Raw genomic sequence first — 26,303 nt, forward strand, 5'->3', positions numbered from 1 at the left:
GTTCAAAATATTTGAAATAAATAGACAATTCGACCATAGAGTTTTGTAAACAACGTTAAAACCTGAACACTTCTAGTCTATGGTTATAAACAAATTTAGGTTATGTGTCAAATGTGCTGACAATTTAGCGGCATTTGTTTTGAAGAGTAATTTTCTTGAATTTGGATATTATTTTATCGATAGAAGAGGAAAATGGACGGAGATTTGTACGATGAGTTTGGCAACTACATCGGGCCGGACCTGGAGTCTGACTCCGATGACGAACAGAGTGTTTACGGGCAGGACAACAGAGACGCGGATGAAGATGCTATGGAAGAAGATGAAGATGGTGATGCAGAACCTGAAGCTGCTCCCATGTCGGTAGTACTACATGAAGATAAACGGTAAGTGTATATCTTAATAATTGCCTTTAACTTTGTTTACATTTACATTTGTTTGTAAACTCTTTGGTTATGTATGTTTTCAAGTGTAAACATATTGTTTACGCCTTGCATAAAGTTTTGTATATCTTACCAATAACTCACAAAAGTGACCTGATAATATATCATCACGTTTGCATCCAAATCTCACTGAAAACGCTTTAAACTATTTAAAACTTTGTCACCAAGCATTCACTATAGTTATAAACCATAATTTTTACATAAAACGAATAAACTTTAAAGCATTATTTATAAAATTGCATAATATCAGTAATAATTACCCAATCTCACAATAAACACTCCCATCAATGACAATCATTACTTCTTAATTTCCACAGATACTATCCTCAAGCAGTGGAAGTCTATGGTCCAGATGTAGAGACAGTGGTTCAAGAAGAGGACACACAGGCATTAGACAAGCCCCTCGTGGAGCCGATCAAGCACAAAAAGTTTCAAGTGCAAGAACAGAGTCTCCCGGAGACCAAGTATGACATGGAGTATTTAGCTGATATGCTAGATAACACCAACTTGATGAGAAATGTTACTTTGATGGGACATTTACATAATGGTAGGTTTTATTGATATTTCTTTTTTTTTTCAACTTATTTGACGAATGCTAGACAAAATCTAAATGGAATCTCTCTGTTCATAGCTTAGTAGCATAGTGATGTAATTTGGGTGTAAATTAGCTACCTTTGTCCTATAATATTTGTCCTGTTTAAAAATGCTGGCAGGTATACTGAGATTGTCTATGTAGAAACTTAATTGCTTCAATAAATCTAAGCCTTGCGAAAAAATTGACTGAAACATACCTTGTTTTAGCTTAATTAATTCAGATTTTAAAATAAAATCTTCTAAATTATTAAATTCAACATCTTTTGTCCACAGGTAAAACATCATTCGTAGACTGTCTTATCCGTCAAACACATCCAAGCACAATAAACACAGACACAACCATACCGATGCGGTACACAGACACACTGTTTGTGGAACAGGAGAGAGGAGTGTCCATCAAGTCCATGCCCGTCACGTTACTGCTCAAGAACATCAAGGGCAAGTCCCATCTGCTCAACATTATGGACACACCGGGACATGTGAACTTTAGTGATGAAGTTACTGCTGCTCTGAGAATTTCTGATGGTAAGAACTCACATATTTTAGCTTATTAGTAAAATAAAGTTTATAGTGTATCAAACATTACCTTCAATTGCCAGTAGTCTGTAACTGTTGCAGGCATAATTACTAAGATACCTTTACTGTACACCTTTTGATTATCTGTATTAAGTTATTATCCTTTAGAAAAATATTCACAAAATATCCATATCGATCTATAAGAGACCAGAGCATTTGTCTTATTACTTTTTTCACATTTCACATAAATATTTTCTTCTCCAACAGGCGCAGTGTTATTCGTAGACGCAGCAGAGGGTATAATGTTGAACACAGAGCGTCTCCTGCGCCACGCGGTGCAAGAGCGAGTGCCGCTCACGCTCTGCATCAACAAGATCGACCGGCTCATCTTAGAGCTGAAGCTACCCCCCGCGGACGCGTACTACAAGCTAAGACATATCATTGATGAGTTAAACTCTATGCTGGAGACACACCAGCCGCAAGATAATCCTGATGAACCTGCCACTGTGTTCTCACCTTTATTAGGTAAGTTTTAGATAGAAGTTCGAAAGAACAACATGCATATTATGTTTGTCTGAGGACTATCATGAAATACCCTGTTGGCATTTGCTAACTAGCGAAATAGTGTTATAGGATTTCAAAATATAACACTATTTCATACAGAAATGTTTCAGTCATGTTAAAGTAATTGACCAATGAGAGCTAGTGCTAAACGATTATTTGACTCCTAAAACTCACTTGGACAAACAACTCACACTATTTTTAAAAAATTGTAAGGAACGAATACAATTCTATTTCAAATAGTTACATTAAAATTTAGAAATTTTCATAACTAGAGTTTAGTGTTAAAGAATACTTTTATTCCCTAGGTAACGTGTGCTTCGCCTCATCTCTCTACGACGTGTGCTTCACGGTGGAGTCGTTCGCGGCGATGTACGCGGCCGCGCACCCGACCTCCGGGCTGCGCGCGCCCGACATGGCGGCCTGGCTGTGGGGAGACGTGTACTTCAACGCCAAGACAAGACGCTTTACCAAGAAACAACCGCATGCGTCCGCGCAGAGGAGCTTCGTCGAGTTCATATTGGAACCGCTGTATAAGATCTTTGCACAGGTACTGTAGCAAAAACAATCTATCAACTTATCTTATTCTAAAAATATTAAAAGAGTCTACACGTCATTATTTATGCCAATAATTTATATAATTTTCGTTACAATTTATGAAAATATAATTTCAGACAAAGGCTAAAAGTATTTCCATTGAACCTGTATGTATTATCCTAGTTAATTTTGTAATATGTATTTATGTTCAGGTGGTTGGAGACGTGGATGACACACTGCCCGCTGTGTTAGCAGAGTTGGGAATCAAGTTGACGAAGCAAGAATCAAAGCTGAACGTGCGACCTTTATTGAGACTCGTATGCACACGGTTCTTTGGAGATTTCTGGTGAGTATCTTTTAGTAACAATACTTTATTATACATGAATTGGTACACTTTCTTCAAAATTGTATTTAAAAAAGATAGACAAAATGTGAGATAATAATAATTATTTCGTTTTAGAACTTTTTATTCGACATGATGTGTGTGTCTGTTGTTTGACTTAAGAAGAATTTTAGGTCTGATACTTGTTGAACGCGAACTGAGCATGTAAATCGTGGCATGTTTCTTTTTTGTTTATTACGCATTTGACAAACTCCAAAGTCTAGCTAGCTTTGATCTTGGAAGTATAGCTATTTCTATACTTTACTTTCATATTTCCAACACATAAACATCTAGCTTACACCCCCTTTTGTTTTGATACAGTGGTTTCGTGGAGATGTTGGTCCGGCACGTGCCGTCCCCGCTGGACGCGGCGCCGCGCAAGGTGTCGCACACGTACCGCGGCACAGCTGGAGCGCTGCACCGCGACATGCTGGCCTGCGACCAGTCCGGCCGCCTCGTGGCGCACACCACCAAGATGTACCCCACCGATGACTGCACGTTCTTCTTGGTAACATTATTTTTGTAGACCTATATGTGTCCCACTGCTGGCAGATTTGTGTTCTTTACTTCCAAACTTTTTTATCCTGTGTCTTAAAAATAGCTGGCGTAGAAGTTAATATATACCATTAAACGTTCTTATGCCTAACTAAATGTATTTTGCATATACTTTATACAATAAGATAACTTTTTAACTGGATGGCGATAGTTAGATAAAAATATTTGACAATATGAACGCACATACACGCGAATTGTTAACGACGAGCAAAACGTCACCATAAATGGTCGCGATAACCGATCTCGTCTCTGATTGGTCGAACGACGCGCGACCGATGCACGCGTGCAGTCGACGACGCGTTACCTTTTAAGGAAACGGTTTTGCGCGAGACGGCGTGGCGTGGCTAGGACGCGCGGCCTTAAAAGGAAACGTGTCGCTGCATCGCAACGCGTTGACCAATCAGGGACGAGAATCGTCGTTAGAATTAATACTTAAAATTATTACTTAATTTTGATTGGTTATGGATTTTGAATAAATACCCCTGCATTTTTGTACGGAAGTGAGTGCACAGTCAACATCGGAAGTATGAACATTAAGAATAAAGTCTGAAGCCACGAAGAGAGTTATTATTATACAGTCCACACCCCCAACAGTGGTCCATCGAGCAGGATTTGAAGAAGGAAGTACCAGCTCGAAGAAGTACCTCAAGACTGAAGGTCAAGCGGTCAAGCCCGAACCTGCCAGCGGTCAAGCACGAACCCGCCATCGGTCAAGCACGAACCTGCTAGCGGTCAAGCACGAGCCCGCCATCGGTCAAGCCCGAACCTGCAACGGTCAGAACGGACCTGCAGCACCTGCATCAGAATCAGGACGAAGCAGTTGCTGTACCTGCATCGAGGGTGAACGTGACCTGCGGCACCGGGAGCTGAGCTGCTGCACCGGAGCTGTGAAGACGCGGAGCGCGACCTGCGGCACCGGGAGCTGAGCTGCTGCACCGGAGCTGTGAAGAGGCGGAGCGCGACCTGCGGCACCGGGAGCTGAGCTGCTGCCGGGAGCTGTGAAGAGGCGGAGCGCGACCTGCGGCACCGGGAGCTGCGCTGCTGCACCGGAGCTGTGAAGAGGCGGAGCGCGACCTGCGGCACCGGGAGCTGCGCTGCTGCCGGGAGCTGTGACGAGGCGGAGCGCGACCTGCGGCACCGGGAGCTGAGCTGCTGCCGGGAGCTGTGACGAGGCGGAGCGCGACCTGCGGCACCGGGAGCTGAGCTGCTGCACCGGAGCTGTGAAAAGGCGGAGCGCGACCTGCGGCAACGGGAGCTGTGACGAGGCGGAGCGCGACCTGCGGCACCGGGAGCTGAGCTGCTGCACCGGAGCTGTGAAAAGGCGGAGCGCGACCTGCGGCAACGGGAGCTGTGACGAGGCGGAGCGCGACCTGCGGTACCGGGAGCTGAGCTGCTGCCGGGAGCTGTGACGAGGCGGAGCGCGACCTGCGGCACCGGGAGCTGAGCTGCTGCCGGGAGCTGTGACGAGGCGGAGCGCGACCTGCGGCACCGGGAGCTGAGCTGCTGCACCGGAGCTGTGAAAAGGCGGAGCGCGACCTGCGGCAACGGGAGCTGTGACGAGGCGGAGCGCGACCTGCGGTACCGGGAGCTGAGCTGCTGCCGGGAGCTGTGACGAGGCGGAGCGCGACCTGCGGCACCGGGAGCTGTGAAGAGGCGGAGCGCGACCTGCGGCACCGGGAGCTGAGCTGCTGCTGAGAGCGTCCGAGGACCTGCTGACCTGCTGCACCTACATCAGCGCCGTGCGTCGAGCACCTGGAACCTGGCCTGCACCTGAGAGCGGCCGGTGACCTGCTGACCTGCTGCACCTGCATCAGCGCCGGAGCGTCGAGCACCTGGAACCTGGCCTGCACCTGAGAGCGGCCGGGAACCTGCAACGAGGTGGAGCTGACTACTACACCTGCATTGGTGCCGATCGACGAAGACCTGGAACCAGACCTGCACCTGAGAGCGGTCTGGAACCTACAAGGAAGCTAGCTAGACCAAAGTAGGACCGGTCTACAAGCTTTCTGCAACAGCTGCGTCAACACCTGGAACACCTGGAAGATGGTAGTAACACGGAGTCAGGGTGACGTAGCGGAAACGGAGGAGCAGAAGAGCGCCCTGGAACGAAGGGAGCTAGAAACACAAGAAACTTTGCGCCGCGAGATGGAGCGCATCGAGCGAGAACGAGTGCGAAAGCTTTCGCTGGAGCCACCAGGCACTTCACTTTCAAGACTGGCTGCTGACCACACAGCCAGAGTATGCACCGCCAACACAGAGCTGACGAGGACGACGCACCGTCAAGTGGTGACAGACCAACGCCGGCCAGTATCGCCGGTCAGATCGACGCGGTCGCGCCACAGTCGCCGTTCGACAGCGAGCGCGAGTGCGAGATTGCGCATGGCGGAGCTGGAAGCGGCTGAGAAGCTAGCCGCTATCAGAAGAAAAGAGCTGGAACTAGAAGCTGATCTAGTGAAGAAGAGGTTAGCTGTCGAAGTATCGGCAATTCAAGATGACCAAGAGAGTCTGCACGGAGAACCGGTCACCCATCCAGAACATAACCGCAAGGTGGACGAGTGGCTACAAACCAACCCACTCAGCGCACAAGAAGCGACCGGGGGGAGCAGGGAGGAGCCGCGACCGTTACGCTTCGACCTACCCCGGGAAAAATCACCGCCATCGCCGAGAGAGAAGAGCGACATGGACAAACTGGCGGAAGCGCTGGAGAAGATGGCCCGACCACGTGTACGGCACAGCGACCTGCCGACCTTCACTGGAGCCGTGAACGAGTGGCTTCCCTTCAAGGCCGCTGCGCTGTACGAGATACCACCCGAATGTATCACATATCGGCAGCTGAGAACCTCCAGCGATTGAGAAGCGCCTTGAAAGGAGAAGCACGGGACGCTGTAGCTGCACTACTACACACGGCCACGGACCCCGACGTAATCATGAAGACACTAGAACAATGCTTCGGGCGTCCAGAGGTAATCATCGACCGGACATTGGATGAATTAAGGAAGATGCCGCGCCCGGGTTCGACTTCAACAGAGCTCAACAGCTTCGCGATCAAGGTACAGAACGCCATATGTGTACTTGAGAACATGGATCGCCGAGGATATCTGTATAACCCGCTGCTGACACGAGAAGTGCTGGAGAAGCTTAGCCCTCATCTTCGATCGCGATGGTGCGACTACGCGAGTGAACACGAGGAGACCACAGACCCTGAGATCGTGTTGCTGTCTAGTTTCTTAATGCGAGAAGCAGATCGGGCGTTGAAGTTCACATACGCGCCATCCGGAGGATCAACACCCGCATCGAAGAAAGAGTTTAAGACCGTCGTCAGTGAGCAGAGGAAGAAGGCGAATACAGTATACACAGTCACCGACCACAGTGATGTGAAACCCGGCTGTCCAGCGTGCGGAGCAGATCATGTGCTGACTCGGTGTCCCAAGTATGAGGCGTGGACCACCGATCAGCGTTGGAATTTCGTCCGCGAGAATAAGATGTGTTACAAGTGCGCGCAGAGTACACATCGACGTTGGCAATGTAATGCGAAGCCCTGCGGCGTTAGCCAGTGCCGTCGCCCACATCACGCATCGCTGCACCAGACGCTAGAGAAGTTTTCTGCTGCTGCGAAACCAGATCCAGCTGTACAAGAAGCCGTGATGTCAGTGGCACATAGATCTGCAACCGGACCGCGAGATGTGCTGCTCAAGATGTGCCCAGTCGTCGTAGCCGGACCACGGGGGGAGGTGAATACGTACGCCCTCCTAGATGAAGGAGCCACCATCACTCTGGTGGATGAAGACCTAGCCGCGAGAATTGGCGCTGAAGGACCGGCACGACCTCTACACCTGCGTGGCGTAAACATGAACCAGAGCGAAAAGGACAGCAAGCTGGTCACTCTGCACATTCGTGGGGTAAAGACGACCACACCCTACCAGATACGCGCACGCACTATGAAGAATCTTCAACTACATCAACAGTTAATACCGGAGTCCCTGATGAAGTTGGAACACCTTCGAGATCTAGCACCAGATGAAATCTGCTACGACCTAGCAAGACCCGGTATCCTTGTGGGATCTGACCACTGGGAACACATAGTTTCCCGAGAGTTACGAGTTGGAGGCCCAAACGAACCGGCCGCCTCCAAGACGCAACTGGGATGGGTGGTGCATGGAACCGCACCGCGTCATCTGATGATGAAGACAGAGAACGTACTCCACGTCTACGAACTGGAGCGGAGCGAAAACAGACAGCTCCATGACTTCGTAGAGAAACGTTCCAAAGAAGCACCCGGCATCGTATCTGAACCACGAGCGAGCGACGCCGAGCAACGAGCAATCGCTTCAGCGAGAGAAACGAACGAGAAAACAGACAGCAGTTTCTCACGAGCTAGAACTATAACCAAGAGGAATTACATCGACGACGTTGTGATAAAGTCTGATTCGCCACAACAAGTCTGGAACACAAGGCAAGAACAAAGTCAGAACAAAACACTAGGCTTGGATAGAAACGCCGAAAGAAGAGCTCAAGCAGAAGTATGCGCGCAGACTCGCGCGTCCAACGATGGAAAAGCAATCCAGAGAAGTCTGAGTTCTGGTAATGCTTCGAGACGACCGGACCATCGCAGAAGTGCGCAAGTCAATTGTCACCTGGCTGTCATACCCGAACATTGTCAGCCTACTGCGCCTACAGAAAGACGACAACTAGGTCAGCGCTCACGTCAAGTTGAACATGTCACCAAGTCAGAAGTCATTGAAAAGGAGAAAGTGAGACCGGCTCAGCGGTATCGTCAACCGAATTCACCCCGGAGGCGACGGCGGAACAAGGATCGTCGAAGAAAGGAACGAGACCGAAGTCTTTCGACGCCCCGTCATGAAGCTCGTCGTATTATGAAAGTAGAAGAGGCTACGCGGGCTGCGCCGGGGGGAGAGCTGTTAACGACGAGCAAAACGTCACCATAAATGGTCGCGATAACCGATCTCGTCTCTGATTGGTCGAACGACGCGCGACCGATGCACGCGTGCAGTCGACGACGCGTTACCTTTTAAGGAAACGGTTTTGCGCGAGACGGCGTGGCGTGGCTAGGACGCGCGGCCTTAAAAGGAAACGTGTCGCTGCATCGCAACGCGTTGACCAATCAGGGACGAGAATCGTCGTTAGAATTAATACTTAAAATTATTACTTAATTTTGATTGGTTATGGATTTTGAATAAATACCCCTGCATTTTTGTACGGAAGTGAGTGCACAGTCAACATCGGAAGTATGAACATTAAGAATAAAGTCTGAAGCCACGAAGAGAGTTATTATTATACAGTCCACACCCCCAACACGAATTATTCCGTTACCGCTTCACTCAGCACTTAGTATAGTTTTCAGTAATTAAAGACAATTTTGGGCTAAAATTCAACACTCCATGTAATCTTAATAGTTCTTTTTTTTATTCAATAGGGATGCTAGAGTACATTGTATAACAAAATCTCTCTTGTTCCTAGGTACTAGCACGTATAATGTCGGGCACATTATACGCGGGACAGACAGTGCGCGTTTTGGGAGAGAACTACAGCACACAGGACGAGGAGGACTCGCGAACTATGAATGTAGGCCGACTGTGGATATATGAAGCACGGTATAAGGTCAGTATCTACTACATATTGTCATTGAAATATTTTTGACTAGCAATGAGTAAAATTTAACAAAAATCTTGTATCCCATAATACCCATACATCAAATACATACTGTATTTTGGTTTCCAATGTGACCTCCTTTCTACTTATATTATTAAGGCGGAAGTAAAGACGCGATATTGCTAGAGTAACTCAATTATGCCAAAACTACTAAACTAATGATTCAGTTTTGATTAAATTTAGCAAAATAATAGTTTGTAACCTGCATTAAGGAATAGAATACTTCCTAGTAAAAAGTTTCATGCTAACAAAGTTGCAGACACAAGCTAGTTTTACTATAAATTTGCTAATAAATAGGCGAAAACCGTCGTCTTTCGTATTCATTCATTTTCATGTATTTTTGTATAATAGGTGGAACTTAACCGCGTGCCGGCCGGTTGCTGGGCGCTGCTAGAAGGCGTGGACCAGCCGATAGTGAAGACCTGCACCATAGTCGCCGACAATGAAGATGCCGAGCTACACACCTTCACGCCACTGCGGTTTAACACACAAGCTGTTGTTAAGATAGCTGTCGAGCCGGTTAACCCGTCTGAACTACCCAAAATGTTGGATGGACTTAGGAAAGTAGGGAATCTTTGTGATATTTGATACTTGATTGAGGTGGAAAAGTGTATTGTAGTTGTTGATTAGGAGTTAAATAAATTAGATTTTTTAAGGGTTTTTCTGCCGATAAAAATCTTTTAAAAGACTCTTTGACTAATAATATCAAGTGTTAGACTTGTCAAAATGATTGGCGGAAAAAGGTTTCTAATGATAAAAAAGTACAAATTAAGTTTATACAAAATGCGTGCGACAAATGCACGTACAAACGTGTACCTGTACGCACGAGTATAATTTTCAAAAGAAATTCAATCCTGGAAAATAACTTCATTTATAGAACAAATCTCAAAGTTTTCAATCAGTGTTTTAAATACCTACGTTTCTTTTTTATTAAGGTAAATAAATCGTACCCGTTACTATCGACGCGTGTGGAGGAGTCCGGCGAGCACGTGATCCTCGGCACTGGCGAGCTGTACCTCGACTGTGTAATGCACGACCTTAGGAATATGTACTCCGAGATTGATATCAAAGGTAAGGGTGATTTATTTTATTAATTTGAGCCTCTAAATAAGCTAGGTTCTGGTTTTGTTCGTCGTTGCGGTAGCTAAACTGTTAATCGAACTTTAGCTTATGAGGTTGACTTGTATCGTTTTATCACCAATTATCTTTTGTTAAAAATTCACTCACAACAGCAATATTTTTACTACGAAACGAACATGCTTGAACATACTTGCAACTCAGCAAAATTGTACTGTTTCACTGAAATGTAGATGAGCACAAGAAGTCTACTGATACGATGATGGAATCAGGTCTTGATTCCACCACGTTAGCCAAGAATGGGCTGAGGGCTAAGCATCCCTTGAAGAACTATTCTAAATGAAAACTAATATAATTAACTGTATCTCATGTCCAGTGGCCGACCCAGTGGTATCATTCTGCGAGACAGTAGTGGAGACATCCTCACTCAAGTGTTTCGCGGAGACGCCGAACAAGCGCAACAAGCTGACGATGATCGCCGAGCCGCTGGAGCGCGGCCTGGCCGAGGACATCGAGGCCGGCGCCGTCTGCGTCACCTGGGACAGGAAGCGCCTCGGAGAGTTCTTTCAGACCAAGTGAGTTTCAACTTAATCTCTCTTAGGCACTTGTCCCACCGCCGACGATAAACGAGTAACGAGTGCGTAGTTGTTTAATGACAGCTGGTTGCTCTCTCGGCGTGTGTTCTAATCATGGAAGAATTAGTACTAACTGGAAGGATCACTAAGAATTATAACATTTTCAAGATACAAACTATCCTTAGTGTGCATCAAGAGTGTGCATAAATAATGTATAAAACTACTTTTGATTGTTTTTATACCAAAATTATGTTCAATGAAACAACAATTACCGAATTTAAATTCAGTAATAATCTTAAAATTACCACCATAAGTTACAAACATTATACAGTGGCAACTGTTAGAGAGGGACAAAGGCTCTTAAAAGTAAGTCTCACTCGAGTCCGTTTTTCGAACAGACATTAAAACTAAACAAAAGTAAACTCTATTAACGAGCAGTAAAGTATGAATTTATTTGATATATTTTTCTTAGTGATTCTTCCAGTCATTTTTATTATTCCGTGGTTCTAATCGTTGGGCGAGTCCATTTTTGACAGCTTGTCGCTTAGCAACAAAACTAGTAAAGCGGCAGTGTCATCAACTATTAGTATATGCATCTCTTTTATTTACACGGAATGTCATATCTATTGTACGTTTCTTGAGCGAGAAAATAGTCGATAGTTAATCGTTTACTCGCTGTTGGTGGGACAAGTGCCTTACGTGACTTAGTTCGTGATGACTTAGCAGCCCAGCTGAAACATGCGTTTATGTGAAGATTTCCTTCTTTGTTTCGATGTTAAGGCATCGTAAGTATGTTTTGGAATCAGAAGGCTATGTGTAAAAATATATATTTTTTAATTTAACCTCTCAAGCGCCCGGCCACCGTGTCACGGTTGAATGTTCTACCCCCGTCAAGCGTCCCGCCACCGTGGTACGGCAAAACGATCTTACATTGAAAAAACGTAGAAACGAAATGCTAAAACTATGTTTATCTGTTTCAAACATATTTGACATTGAAGCTGATAAAACGAGACGACGATCTAATGCACACACTTGAATAAGTGGTTAATATAGGCCAGAGAGCACCTTAAACAACATCTGACCCAACGACATGTTCCTTTATGACCAATATTGTAAATCCTTTTTTTAACTAATTTTAAAGATTTGAGTATATTTTACAGTTGGATTTTAATGTCATTTTTCATTAACTACACGATAAGACCTTTCGTCATATTATTTTTTTTGCCTAAAAATATTTATTAGACTTTCTTCAAACACATGCCTAAAGCACAAAATATTCAGATTAAACGGACTATTGTACTACCACTATCAAATATTATTTGTGGTTTATTTTTTTAATCTATAGCAAATTTTATGTAGATTCCAAATATATAAGGTATGACTAGGGTGTTAGTATTAAAATATGACGGAATCGGCGCTTAAACGCCAACCGCCAATTCAATTACGCGCGCCATTTTTGGCCCGGACGCTTAACGGTATATTTGAATTTTGACGTTGGGGCGCTCGAGAGGTTAATAAATTAGTGAAAGTTGAAATGGACAGTTTATACTATCTTCTGCAATTAATGAATGCTTCTAACAAAACTAATAACAGATGCGGGGTCATTGTCGCGAAAGTGCTACAAAATGCATATTACATACATAATGAATCGTTTTTTTTTGTTGCAAAGGGCTAATGTTTTCTAAATAGTTTGTATGTACATTGTTATACGTGCAATAATATAGAACAATTCAAAATTGCAAGAGATTTTCCACATTTCGTATTTGTGGTTTGTGGTTTTTGGTCAATTTATTTATTATTTTTCTTTATTTTATCAGATATGATTGGGATTTGCTAGCGGCGCGTTCAATCTGGGCGTTCGGTCCAGACTCGACAGGACCAAATATTCTAGTAGACGATACATTGCCGTCTGAGGTAGACAAACATCTACTAGCTTCAGTCAAAGACAGCATTGTACAAGGTAAATTTTGTTAAACATTTTTTTATTACTCGATTGACGTTCTGATGTTGCCGAGTTTATTTTAAAGGCAATTGTCGATATGATTCTTTCGAAATCGAGTGCCTCCGACACTCGCCGACATGTCTCGGCGGGTTGGCAACTAACCATAGTACCTACATAGCTGCGTTCTACGTCTATATACTACAATTTAATAATGGAAAATGTTAACAAATTTGGATTATTAGCTCTCCATATTCTCTGTTAAAAATAAAAAATACTAGTGAAATAATTACTTTGATACGTCAATTAGTTTCCGATTTATATGTAAAACAAGTTGTAACCGCGCGAGTCGGTGTGACGTCATTGTACATTACGCTAAGTCTGGCTCACATAGTCTTTTTTAATAATATTTACTATTATTACACTTTAAATGTAATAAGCAGACGAAAACACAACAAAATACTGCATAAGCTATTACATCTACGGCTGGAGACTTGATATTAAGCGGGACGCGGCCCGCGCGGCATGGTGTACTATGACGTCACGCTGTTAGCGGGACTCGATATTTTTTGAAACTTTGAATGCTTGTAAAATCAAAACTACTTGGTATTTTTAACTAAAACGAAAACTAGTTTGCATGTACATGTACAGGCTTTACTGAGTCAAAATTTCAAGCGATTTGGCATACCTAGTAACATTCTCCATTGTCAAACTCTAAAAATGCTGCAATATTTTTACATTCGATTATTTAAATTACTAACTTATATGTTTATTGCAGGTTTCCAATGGGGTACTCGTGAAGGTCCACTATGTGAGGAACCCATACGTAACGTGAAGTTCAAGATATTGGACGCGGTGATCGCACAGGAACCCTTGCACAGAGGCGGCGGACAAATCATTCCTACAGCTAGGAGGGTGAGCATGACTACATTTTGCATGTCTTAGTTAGTAGTCATTTAATAATCGATGTATTTGAAACGTTAGTAAAGTGAAGCACTTTTGATCGGCAATATAAATCCATCGATTTAATATTTTCTTGTAAAAGGTATATATTTGACAAAATATAAATGTACTTTTGTTTTTATGTCATATCAGATCTTCACCTAAAATATTGATTTGTGTGTCTTCTCTCTGTTATTGTAGGTTAATGAGTAGCAGTCGATTTTAACATTAATGATATATGTGTTCTATACACGCGATTAAAATACCGCGACGTAATAAACTTAATGTAAAAGTAGAATTATAATTGAAACCTTGTTGTCAGGTGGCATACTCAGCATTCTTGATGGCGACGCCGCGACTGATGGAGCCCTACCTGTTCGTGGAGGTGCAGGCGCCCGCCGACTGCGTGTCCGCCGTCTACACTGTACTCGCTAAGAGAAGAGGTAACTGTGTATCAAGCTCATTATCAAAGCCAAAGCCTCTTTTAGCCGAATTAGTAATCATGCAAAATGTAATTAAAATAATTTGGTTGTATTTGAGAGTGATTTACTGTTACTTTACGGCTACCGTAGATCTGCTATGTTAAAAAGAAATCATTATAGAACAGTCATAAGCGAAACACATGCAGATTCTAAGTTTTATAACGAAAACACCAAAAAGTTCTTTTCCATTTTCTTTATTTTTTTTTGTATGTAATCAAGGTTGACACTTAGCAAATTTAGTGCTCTACATTTTATACACACATAGCTGACCCGCGCAGCTTAGCTTGCGTCACCGTAGAGAGAATGGGTTATAATTTTCCCCATTTTTGTAACAATTATCGTTTCTACTCCGCTCCTAATAGCCGTAGCGTGATGTTATATAGCCTATAGCCTTCCTCGATAAATAGACTATCTAACACTGAAATACTTTTTCTAATCGGACCAGTAGTTCCTGAGATTAGCGCGTTGAAACAAACAAACAAACTCTTCAGCTTTATGATATTAGACATTAGTATAGATTTTAACTTTTACTTTTTTCAAATGAAATCAATTTTCTTCTTCCTTACAGGTCACGTGACACAAGACGCGCCAGTCCCCGGCTCGCCGCTGTACACGATCAAGGCGTTCGTGCCGGCCATCGACTCGTTCGGCTTCGAGACCGACCTGCGCACGCACACGCAGGGCCAGGCCTTCTGCCTGCAGGTGTTCCACCACTGGCAGATCGTGCCCGGCGACCCGCTGGATAAGAGTATTGTTATCAGGTAATGGCTTGAAACATGTTTGATTATTACTATATAGTATACGAGCGGCCCGCCGGGTTTTTAATAGTTATTTTACAAAAAAACCTTTACAACTTTTACACATAAACCTTCCTCCTGAATCACTATCTATTAAAAAAAACAGCATCAAAATCCGTTGCATAGTTATAAAGATCTAAGAATACATACATACAGACATAGGAACAGAAGCGGAAAGCGACTTTGATTTATACTATGTAGTTGATGACTTAATGATGTTTTAGAAATATGTCTTTACGGGGTTTTTTGACTGTGACTATCCGAAATCGAATGTCAATTTGTTTAATCCTGTTTTTGTTCAAATGCTTTAAAGATGTTCTGCTGTCCCGGCTGAAACAATATGACAGAATGAGAACCAAAAAAGACCAACAAAATCGGTTCAATCATTTACGAGTAATGGGTTCGCAATTAAGTACATATTGTAATTAGATAATTTTCTAACACTAATCATTTTCTTTATTCTCAGGCCGCTAGAACCTCAGCCAGCCACACATCTAGCCCGTGAGTTCATGATCAAGACGCGGCGTCGCAAAGGTCTGAGTGAAGACGTCTCCATCAACAAGTTCTTCGACGATCCTATGTTGTTGGAGCTCGCCAGACAAGACGTGCAGTTGAATTAAATGTAGTCTTAGTACAAGCGAGTTTTATTATGTACCTCCACCTGACGAGTCATAGGTTAATTACTATTATGAAATTTATTTTTATTATTTTAAATAATTTTAATTAAATGAAATATAAAAAGATATATTGTTTTTTTTTCTTGCTACTGTAACATTTGCAACAACAAGAAGCGTAACTGTTGTTTAGTGGAGTTATTAATATTGCCAAATTCGGGTTACAAGAGATAGAAAATTATAAACAACATGAGGCAAAAGAATAAAACAACGCTTATTTCCGAGAGCAATGAGGTTTTCTCCTAGGAACTTGAAATATAATATAATAATAATGTTTCTCGGTTTCTGGACGATGCACTAACTGTCAAGTGTATGTAAAAAAAAAAAAAAAAAAAAAAAAAAAAATGTAACGTCCATTATCTGTCATCTGTCAGTTGAAAACGTCAAAACAAAAAGCATGCTTGCAGCTTGCGGTTGTTGAAATAATAAAATTTTGTAAAATAAACTAACAGACTCATCGAGTATTTAAGAACAGATCTTAAAGTAACAAACAAACTAAAATGGCGCGCGGCAAAGACAAGAAAAAGTAAGTATGGTGTCAAAAATGTTCGTTGTAAATTGTTTACAAAGTTGTGACGAGTGTCGTGGTGTTTTAGACGCAAGTTGGAGAAGAAGCAGGAGGGCGATGAAGTGCCGAAGAAGGTGCCGCACACGCTCGAGTCCCTCCGAGAGAAGGATGAGACTATGCTGGCGAATGTTGACGAAGAGGAGCAGTTGGAGGTTAGGTTATGTTCACTTGAGATTGAAGACGTTACAATGCTTATATCACTGGTTTCTGTATGCACTTTATAGTTGTTAATAGTGCTGTTAACAAAAGAATCGTATCTGACGTTCTTCATCGAAAGTTTCAAATTCCGCTGATAATGGCAAAACTAAAGTTGCCTCTTAAAAGTTCAGTTAAATCAATTGTGTCGTTATAAGCTCTATTCACTCCCATAATGCGGGCTGAATATGCTAAATTGCAAGTTTAAACCACTGATTAACTAGTTTAATTGTAAAACCTACATTTTGAAAATGAATAATATACACTGCATCATTTCATTTAATTTCAAGTTTAGTACATTAACCATTCATTTAATATTCACAGGCACAAAAGGACATGGAACTAGATGAGCTATCAGCATACTATGAGAACTCTTACGAGCCTAAAGTACTGATCACATACTCTGACAACCCTCACAGTAAGACTAGGATATTTGGCAAGGAGCTCTGTAGAATCATTCCTAATTCTATCTCTAGATATAGGCAAAGGTGAGTTGAAACTGTAGTTTTTGCAAACATTTCTGAGAATTTACTGTTATAAATTTAGTATTATAACTGGGAACAAGGAGTGATTTTATGTATGTATGTTTTGAGGGTATTACAACATTCTTAAACTTAAGGGTATTTTGCTTGCTCTTTTGTTACAAACACACATGAAGAACTATTTATGGATCATGCAAACATTTGCTCTTTGTGAATTCAACTAAACGAACCAACAGCTTCTTAACACAGTGATAGTGGAGTGGGAAACAACATGACCCTAATTTTAATATAATACAATGGGTCTGTAATGTGATATGATAAAAATTAAAAGTTATGATACATGTATACATTACATGCATTGAGTCAATTTTAGTTGATATAAGTGTCACTTTTATTGTAAATTAATAATATTTTCAGGTCATCAGTAAAACGCATAGTCCAATCATCAATCCGTGAGCAGGTGACAGACGTGATCATAATCAATGAGAACCAGAAGCAGCCCAACGGGTTCCTCCTCATACACTTGCCTAATGGACCCACAGCACACTTCAGACTTTCCAGTTGTAAAATCACACCTGAACTTAGGAAGGATTATAAAGAAATTACTACACATAGACCAGAGGTAGGCAAATTTTATTTTATTTAAGTCCTAGCACACACTGGTGACTTGTCACCATAACTGTTTTATGTCTTTTATCAAATCTATGGATATGTGTGGACTAGTATGGAGATGCAGATAAGATTGACTAAACATTCACTAGTCACTATGTCTGAAGTCACTAGTGCATGCTAGCCCAAATTCTGGTTTATTGTTTTCAAGCTATCATGTCACCACTTTTTGTAGAAAAGGTGCTGAAGTTTTATTTTAAGTTTTAATGTGTCTCAGCTGTTACAAGCTATGTTAATCCTATCAACCAATGTTAAAACACTGATAGAATATTGTAAAATCCATAATCAAAGATTTAGTAGAAGCCCATTATGTAAATATTTATAGTTAGAGAATAGCTTGCATCAACTCCCAACACTTAGCCCCGTTATGCCCTTATGCACATTCGGATTATATTCCTGATGTGTTTCCGATCTACCACAAATAGATTCTATATGATTGTAATTCTTTGTGCAGGTGATCCTGAACAACTTCAGTACGCGTCTCGGTCTGACAGTAGGCCGTATGCTCGGCGCCTTGTTCCACTATGAGCCACAGTTCCGCGGCCGGCGCGCCGTTACCTTCCACAATCAACGAGACTACATATTCTTCAGACATCATCGGTGAGTTGATACTAACCTGCGTTTCTTGTTCAGTGGCAGTGTTATAAATAAGTATAGTCCTTAGTTATACATGAGTAAAGATGATAACAAAGGGAGAGTTGAAGGTCTTGACCAGACTTCTTATTATTAGTATCGACCCTCATGGGTATCGAACCCAAGATCCCGTTATTAGTATTTACACACTCATTTGGACCAGAGGCGTCCATAGCCAGTTGCGCTCACTGATCGGTAAACGATCTGTGGGTTAAGCAATCATAGGCGCGGTTAGTATATCCATGGGTAAGCGCATAGTGGTATTTGTACTGGCCGTCTACGTGCTTCGGAGGGCACGCAAATAGACGGTTGTTATCTAATAAGATTACAATCAGCCATGTCAAAGGCCTTTAGGGCGGCTTGAACAACTTTGATTGAAAAAAACTTGGGCAAGAGATTAATTATTTATTCAAGGTAATAAATTATTTTTCTGATCTTTTTAGCTACGAGTTCACACAAGACGGCAAGCGTGCTAAGTTGCGGGAACTAGGCCCTCGATTCACGCTCAAGTTGATATCTCTGCAGCAAGGCACCTTCGACTCCAAGCGCGGAGACTACGAGTGGATCATAGCGGGGCGCCGCCACCAGATGGAGACCTCCAGGAGGCGGTTCTTCTTATAGTTCGTATTGTATGAGTAAAATTGTTGTAAGGAATAAAGTATTTTGTAAGATGAGTCCGTTTTCTATTTGTTATAAATTGTAATCTATTTATTCCAAGTTATCAAAAAGTATTGTAGACTTGGTTTTTTAAATTTCTAAAGTCAGAGCTCTTGAAGTGGTCAACTGTTTTTATGGTGACCACGATTCGACCATGTTAGCGATTAGTGTTCTCTTCTGTGTAGCTATGCAACTAGCTTTACAAAACTAGCGGTAATCGAACCCGGCATAAATATTAACAGGTATGGGATCGTTTGTACACCGCACTTTAGTAGTAACTAGGTATAAAGACAGGATTGAATAACCAAAAACTTTCGTAGCAGTTAGCATTAGAAACTTTATTCTTTCATGCATTTTATTTTACATTGTAGTACTGAATGGGAATTTACAATTTTATTTTAAGCATGTCATATTATAATGTTGTGTGTCGTCCACCGTAGCTTCCTCCAAGATAATGACGATTCTATACCACATTCTGTAACAATACAAAAAAAATAATTTATTATTGGAACAAAGCACAAGAAAGTCTAGCATTATGCATCAGTAAGATTTGTTTGAAAGCTTGTTGTGAGTCTATATAACCGAGGCGGCGACAGTAGCACCGTCCTCGGCAGTTTTGACCACCACGCTCTATGTCTCGGGGAAACGGAATACGCCTCGGTGGGGTCACACTCCTATAGAAACGAGACAAGCATTTTTCTGTTTTCTTTTAAAGTAGGTAGTAAGTAAGTTGGTAGTTATAATCTTAGCCTGATTTCCGTGTCACGGCTATTACGTGGTCGCTAGTGCGTCGGTTCGATTCGAACGAATATTTGTGTGACCCCCAAAATTGTTTGGTTGCACTTAATGTTGATTATTCTAGCACGGGAATGGTCGTTTTTATGAAAAAGAGATTGGGAAACCTTAAAGATCTCTTTAAGACTTCTTATTTATGGAATTAGTACACTTAATTGAAATATCTAGACTTATCTAGCTCGTATTTATTTACATCATACATTTAGTGTTTAATGAATACAAATGATAGAAAAACAAGACACACTACGATGTAGTAACAGGAGTACCTAGTTAATCAATCAACATCAATTTAACAGATTAATCTTAATAGGAGGACTAACTCGGCTAATTGATGATTGACGTACAACTTGTGCCTGGACGAGGAACAATTTAGCACAACAAATAAAAAATATTATCTAATAATGTATCTAGATAGAATCACTGATTCTGCAAAAGGTAACCTGTTTATTTATTTATTTAACCTATTAGTAACACAGTTATTTAACGCAGTTTGACCGCAGGATCGAAAGTTATAGTATGTAATAATTATTAATTACATTATTTCAATGACGTGCTCAAGACTTAGACGAAGTAATTATTTTCTAAACACATGTTTTGTGTGTTGACTGAGTGCATATGCCAAAATATTGGTACTAGTAACAAATAGACAGGAAGTTCATCTTACCTTTTGAACTACATGTTTGCAGTCTTGTAGTCTTCATTCATCATTGGCAGCAGTTATCTAAAACAAAGAGGAAATAGATGGGATAGTTAGAAACTGTTGAACAAGTAAGTATGTATAATTTATTTATTAATTATAACTCAGACGCGATGTGTGGTCAACATGGTTGTTTGGGTTCGCTCTGTTGAGGGAGACCTGAAGTGGTCGGATCATCATTGTATTTCATATTCAAATTACGAAAAATATAGAAAACGTTTTAATATCGTCGATAATTTTAATAACAAATCGACTACTACTCTCTGGAAAGTCTTAATTATTACTATGAAACTTACAATGAGTTGTGTTTTTATGTATCTTCAAGAGTCAGAGTATCATCCTCGTCACCATAGCAATCTTCATAACAACAGCCTGTAAAACAAAGTTTCTGTTAGATTTGATTGAATATATGATATGTTAAGAAATAATAACATTATTTAATCAGTTGAGATAGTTATGTTAACAGCATTATGTGTCAGATGTCCCTATCTGGATTCATCATTTTAAAACATTTTTTAATAACTTGACAATCAATATTTCAGGGAGTGAAACGGTTTTTTAATCTTGGTTTTTTAGTCTTTCTATCTTGGTTGAACAAAAGAGTGTTTTCTTACCTCATTTGATCGCGACTGTAGTATAGTTGCCTAGTCGTCCGAACAGCAGTCTTGATATCTGCTGAACAGTAAAATATTGGTTAGCACTTAATTCTTTAAAGTATGTAATGATTTATTTGTAGATAGTAACTCAGACGTGATGTGTGGTCAACATGATTGTTTGGGTTCGCTCTGTTGAGGGAGACCTGAATTGGTCGGATCATCATTGTAATATTATGATTCTTTAAGAAAAATATTAATACTGCCATCTTACTGTTCTAACTTAAGTGTTTTACGACATATACGAAGTGAGGTCTTCTATTGGCTAGTCTCTAGAAAATTAATACTTTTGATAGGAACATGTACATTTTCATCAATGAGAAAAAAAAAGGTTTAAAAAAAAACACGGCTTACCTTTTCTCTTGAGTTTCAATGATTTTTCTTACAATTTTTCTGTTGCAATAATATGTTACCTAAAACAATCAAAGGTCCACATTAATCAAGTGCTCGTATAAAATATAGCGCATCATTTATAGTATTATAACTCAGACGCGATGTGTGGTCAACATGATTGTTTGGGTTCGCTCTGTTGAGGGAGACCTGAATTGGTCGGATCATCATTGTAACTTATATTTTAAAATAATCAGATAAAGTCGGTGTCGGAAAACATCGTAATACAACCTTACATGCCTAAACGTTGTATAACCCAATATTTGAGGGTATGCAAAGTTTCCAAACTGAACTCAGCCATTGTGGTAGACTCTAGGCCTTCTCTCTTAGGGAAGGAGACCCTTGCCCAGCAATGGAACAGTTACAGGTTATAAAAACAGATGTATATTTTACACTTACTTTTTGAAGGACTGTTTTTCTTCTATGTATTACTGAAGCTTTATTGCTATGAATCTGTGAACAAGAGAGACTAAAATTAATAAAATTGTAGTTAGTTAAATATTTTCGTATATTTTATTGCTCAATCAGTTGAGATAGTTATGTTAACAGCATTATAATCAGATGTCCCTATCTGTAATCATCATTTGGAAAACCTAGCTTTATAATTTTTCAAAAAGATAATAATGATAAAAAAATATGTGAATAAAGCAAGAATGATTCTTAATTCCCTCTATTTTGGCAACTTTTTTACAAAGACTTTGTATTTTATTCAATATCTGTTTTCATAGCAAATTAATAAAAGTAAAACTTACCTATTTTGAACCTTTTTCTATTGTATTTCCATTCCAACAAAACATTGATGTTACCTGAAAATAACATGAAAATTAAGTATGTTTCATGTGCTATTGTATAATATGTATTGTTATAATATGATCAGATAGGAGCGAAAGACAAAGCTGGTTTGTACATCAAAGTGTTCAGATGAACTATGAAGTCATCATTTAAACAAAACTTTTCAGCTCATATTCTTTAGGAATAAATAGTTAAATACATTTCTTCAAGAACATGCAAAGTCCTTAACCCACAATTAAGTCAGACTTAAGCTCTAACTACTTCGTTCGGGAGGGGACCCTTGCTCAGCAGTGGGATAGTTATAGATTAAAAAACAATCAGTAATTGAGGCCATAACTAAATAAAAAAATCTTAAGTATTTACAAGTCATATTATTATACAGACTGCCTAGTAGGTGTTACACAGCAATCATAATCTTACCTTTCACTCAAGAGGTCTGTACGAAGTGGTCCATTAAGACTTTCATCTAGGTGTACCTGTAAATAACAATTAAACATAAGTCCTGACAAAGACAATAGCTGTTTATGATAATTAGTAGGTAGAATCAGATAGGAGCGAAAGACAAAGCTGATTGTACATCAATGTGTTCAGATGAACTATGGGGTCATCATTTGGAATGTAAAATACATACGAGGGAAAAAAAATTAGACCCTAGTGCTTTGGGTGGTAATGTAGTATGGGATTTACACAAGTCGATTTTGGCGAAGCGGCTAGTCGAATATCAAATCGCATCACAAACTCTACACGCATTTCATTGATTCTAGCCAAATTGCCAATGCGATCTAGCCGAATTGCCAGTGAGGGGCACGATTTTCCCACCGCCGCGCTGGCTTAGTCACCTATGTAAATTTAAGTCTGCTGATCAATAGGTCGAAGTTAAATCTTATTCGTATTTTAAGCAGTAGGCGTTCAACCCTATTACATAGGACTTCTATTAAAATTAGCGAAACAAGGGAACATTTCTTACACCTCTGCTATAACAGACTTGTTGTGTTATAAATTTGAGAAGAAAATTGTGTAACAATGATCCTTACCTAGCAATAGCCATTGAGGGTAAGTCTTCCATCCTGCAGCGCTTAACCAGACTTACCTATAAATAACAGTTTGACATTAGATTTCATATTATATACCATCCTACTGTAAGTAATTGACAGATTTGATCAGATAGGAGCGAAAGACAAAGCTGGTTGTACATCAAAGTGTTCAGATGAACTATGAAGTCATCATTTAAGTTCATATTATGATAAACTACACAAAAATTAACAAAGGCTCTATGGTTTAAATATGTATACTTTATTAGTATTTAATTTAAGTATGAATTTTAAATAATCAACAAAAGTAAGTTAAAGCTAAAATCTGTTAAATTGCAATATCAAAAAAACAAATAAATCTTACATTGATAACTCAGCATCCATGTTGTACTCTTCCCAAATTACCTGTAACAAAAGAGAAACAAAATAAATTAAAACATCAAATCAATTCTACCATAGATAACACAAAATTCTAGTCAGTATGCTTATTAAGCATTGAGTTTGTACATCAGACCTCACAATAGGCTGCCCTATGCTACAATTTTGACGAAAAAAAGTATTAAAAAGTTTAAAAGTTACATTTAAGTCCAAAATGTTCCCTACTCTAATTGAAGCCCTTTGTGAGGCAACTGAAGGTTTTCAGGTGCACTGCGCTGTCATCATGCTGTTAAGATGTGAAGGATGTTAGTTACACCCAGGAATTATGTGATGACCCATTATTATATGATATTATTAAGGAATATGTGACTTGGATATAAGGAAGTAAACTTTAGGAAATAGATTTACTGATTAATTACACTTACCAGTTTACTTTTTTATTCTTTCCATCATTCTGAAGACAGTCTTTCAACCTAAAACAATGAAAGAAACTAATATAAAATCTATATTTATATAAGAGTGTATTAGTAGTGTAGTGTTGTAATCAGCTAGAGCTAATATACATGCAAGATCATGGTTTTTCAATGGTTAGCACTTATCATCATTTAAAATATGTAGTCTATATTCGGTAAAATTTCAATCTAAGACATAACAAAGTACAACAAATTTTCATCTCATATAAAGAAATATGATTATCGTTAATGAGGGTTTTAGTATGTACCTTTGGCAGGTTTCCTGTATTTTCCTTGCACAAATATGCGAGGCACATCTATACCCTCCTTAAAGTTGACAGTTCTCCGCTGCACGTAGGTATTCATGAGTATCTCAAAACCAGCCTCAGAGAACAGCTTCTGTAGCTCCTCCTCCGTGAAGTAGTAGCTCCTGTGAGATAAGGAATATGTTAGAAAACATGATGATATGATCAACTAAACAATACAAAGGGAAACAGCTATGGTGTTCTAAGAATTTAACCTAAAAAATAAACGGAACTGAACATTTGTAAATTATTATCAATAGCAATCTTACCTCGTGCCATCTTGCCGCATGTAGAAGTTATCAGCTATTTTGTGCCCCGGTTTGAAACGCAACTGCGCCATGTCGTAACGGCCGTAATCTCTGAATAATAGCACGCCGCCGGGCCGCAGCGCGCGAAACGCAACCTTGGCCACCTGCCCCCACGAGTCAGGGTGTATGGCAGACAGCACGAATATCAGGCTCGCTATATCCACGCTCTCTTCCTGAATGTTCTCGAACAAGTCGTCGCTGGTCAGGTCCGCGCAAAAAGCCTTCATCTTGCTCTCATCGTATAACTTGTTCGACTTTACGAACTCCACTGCACGTGGTGAAAAATCACACGCGTAGAAATAGAAATTCGTGAAGCCCTCCTCAACTAGCGGAAACACCATGTTCCCCACGCCACACCCGAGTTCTAGGAACGTTATCTTGTCGTCCACATCGAAATTTATAAGCTCTTGAAACTCACGTGTGGTCCAATGCCGGTCCTTGAAGAATTTCGTCTCATTTCTCTTGTAAAATATATCCCAGTGACGCTTGGCATCTTTTTCAAGTTTTGCTGCCTTTGCCTCCGGAATCAGTCGAGAGTTTTGGGCTTCGAGACGTTGTTTTTCTTCATCTGTGAGCTCCTTCAGGCGATGTACGAAAACATCGCCGTTATCGCCGACACGATCTATGTCATCGGTTTCCATCTCCGGAATTGAAGATTATTATTCAAAGGCAATGATATAACTTGGGTTTCATGATTATGGCAGTTTGAATAACACGTGTATTTTTGGTAGAATAACTACAGAGCAGAGTAAAATTTTCACAGAATCGTTGAGATGACGTGCGTCAAGGATCAATGACCGCCGGCAAGTGAATGAAATTATGAAACGAACGAATGAAATAGAAAGGACGACGTTTCGCTTTTGTCTATAATGTCAATGCCACTTTGACATTAATCTTGTATTGCCAGTTGTAAAAACATATTATGTTAGGCATCATAGATTATACATTTATATACTGATAGGCATCGTACGACAGGAAGTGTTATTTTGTAATGTTTAAAACATTTATAAACTCATCTGCTCTTTGAATAAGAAATGTTTCGAATGCCTTATTTCATATAATAAATTCAACAACAATAATTTTACAAATGTCAAATATGCTGAAAAAGTTATTCTTTTGAGTTGGATAACCGTTCAACGCCAGTCTATTGGCCGCAAAAGGGTAGATACTCTCTTTAGATCTGTGTGTAAATAAGTAAATAGACAGTGCATTGATAACAAAATGCAATTAAGAGATCAATGAATACCGTTGTATATTAACGACCATCTTCTATCGTAAATTAGCTACAATCAGTTTCTAAAGCTGAGTTACTATAAAACCTAGTGAAACAAATACAATTTGACGTAATACGCAAACACGAAGGTCAGCACTATCGCGAGGGTCATGTTACGCGAATTGATGGCCATCTGCGTGCCATCAGACATGCGGGCAACATAGACACGTGCCTCCTATCTGGGACAAATTCACTGCTCAATTATCTCCTCGGATAAATTGAGCAATCAGCATTCATCGCTGTGAAGATATTACTTTAATAGTACGCTAGAAAATGTCTTAACA

At 40.5% G+C, this 26,303-nt stretch overlaps 3 protein-coding genes and 3 non-coding genes across 7 annotated transcripts; 2 read left to right on the forward strand and 4 right to left on the reverse strand.

Annotated features, from left to right (window-relative positions):
- The first annotated feature begins 91 nt into the window (after positions 1-91).
- LOC142985529 (116 kDa U5 small nuclear ribonucleoprotein component) lies at positions 92-15,704 on the forward strand. Its single transcript, XM_076133755.1, has 16 exons — positions 92-383; positions 758-987; positions 1,308-1,559; positions 1,818-2,075; positions 2,420-2,661; positions 2,861-2,994; positions 3,352-3,538; positions 9,064-9,204; positions 9,607-9,819; positions 10,191-10,326; positions 10,709-10,907; positions 12,725-12,867; positions 13,625-13,761; positions 14,111-14,231; positions 14,839-15,031; positions 15,534-15,704. The coding sequence occupies exons 1-16, from the start codon at positions 193-195 to the stop codon at positions 15,685-15,687; spliced, it is 2,931 nt and encodes a 976-aa protein (XP_075989870.1). The 5' UTR covers positions 92-192; the 3' UTR covers positions 15,688-15,704.
- Positions 15,705-16,115: 411 nt separating this feature from the next.
- On the forward strand, positions 16,116-18,962 carry LOC142978716 (putative ribosome production factor 1). The gene is made up of 6 exons (XM_076123255.1): positions 16,116-16,267; positions 16,338-16,461; positions 16,829-16,992; positions 17,404-17,608; positions 18,110-18,255; positions 18,732-18,962. The coding sequence occupies exons 1-6, from the start codon at positions 16,242-16,244 to the stop codon at positions 18,907-18,909; spliced, it is 843 nt and encodes a 280-aa protein (XP_075979370.1). The 5' UTR covers positions 16,116-16,241; the 3' UTR covers positions 18,910-18,962.
- A 301-nt stretch (positions 18,963-19,263) lies between these two features.
- On the reverse strand, positions 19,264-25,562 carry LOC142985537 (tRNA N(3)-cytidine methyltransferase METTL6). Of its 2 annotated transcripts, none has more exons than XM_076133776.1 (13): positions 24,708-25,562; positions 24,403-24,563; positions 24,107-24,154; positions 23,668-23,708; positions 23,307-23,362; positions 22,693-22,748; positions 22,233-22,286; positions 21,880-21,933; positions 21,445-21,503; positions 21,052-21,109; positions 20,734-20,809; positions 20,405-20,461; positions 19,264-19,420 (listed from the first exon to the last, which is right to left on the reverse strand). In XM_076133776.1, the coding sequence occupies exons 1-3, from the start codon at positions 25,385-25,387 to the stop codon at positions 24,150-24,152; spliced, it is 846 nt and encodes a 281-aa protein (XP_075989891.1). In that variant the 5' UTR covers positions 25,388-25,562; the 3' UTR covers positions 19,264-19,420; positions 20,405-20,461; positions 20,734-20,809; positions 21,052-21,109; positions 21,445-21,503; positions 21,880-21,933; positions 22,233-22,286; positions 22,693-22,748; positions 23,307-23,362; positions 23,668-23,708; positions 24,107-24,149. The 2 variants fall into 2 exon arrangements, with proteins under 2 accessions (XP_075989891.1, XP_075989882.1); XM_076133767.1 differs by having other exon boundaries at positions 21,052-21,112.
- LOC142986461 (small nucleolar RNA snR60/Z15/Z230/Z193/J17) lies at positions 22,346-22,429 on the reverse strand. Its single transcript, XR_012960374.1, has one exon. It is a non-coding gene; the product is annotated as a small nucleolar RNA snR60/Z15/Z230/Z193/J17 (small nucleolar RNA).
- Positions 22,809-22,892, reverse strand: LOC142986471 (small nucleolar RNA snR60/Z15/Z230/Z193/J17). The gene has a single exon (XR_012960378.1). It is a non-coding gene; the product is annotated as a small nucleolar RNA snR60/Z15/Z230/Z193/J17 (small nucleolar RNA).
- LOC142986466 (small nucleolar RNA snR60/Z15/Z230/Z193/J17) lies at positions 23,424-23,508 on the reverse strand. Its single transcript, XR_012960375.1, has one exon. It is a non-coding gene; the product is annotated as a small nucleolar RNA snR60/Z15/Z230/Z193/J17 (small nucleolar RNA).
- Positions 25,563-26,303: the final 741 nt, after the last annotated feature.

Source organism: Anticarsia gemmatalis, chromosome 2, assembly GCF_050436995.1.
Source record: "Anticarsia gemmatalis isolate Benzon Research Colony breed Stoneville strain chromosome 2, ilAntGemm2 primary, whole genome shotgun sequence".
Lineage (NCBI taxonomy): Eukaryota > Metazoa > Arthropoda > Insecta > Lepidoptera > Erebidae > Anticarsia > Anticarsia gemmatalis.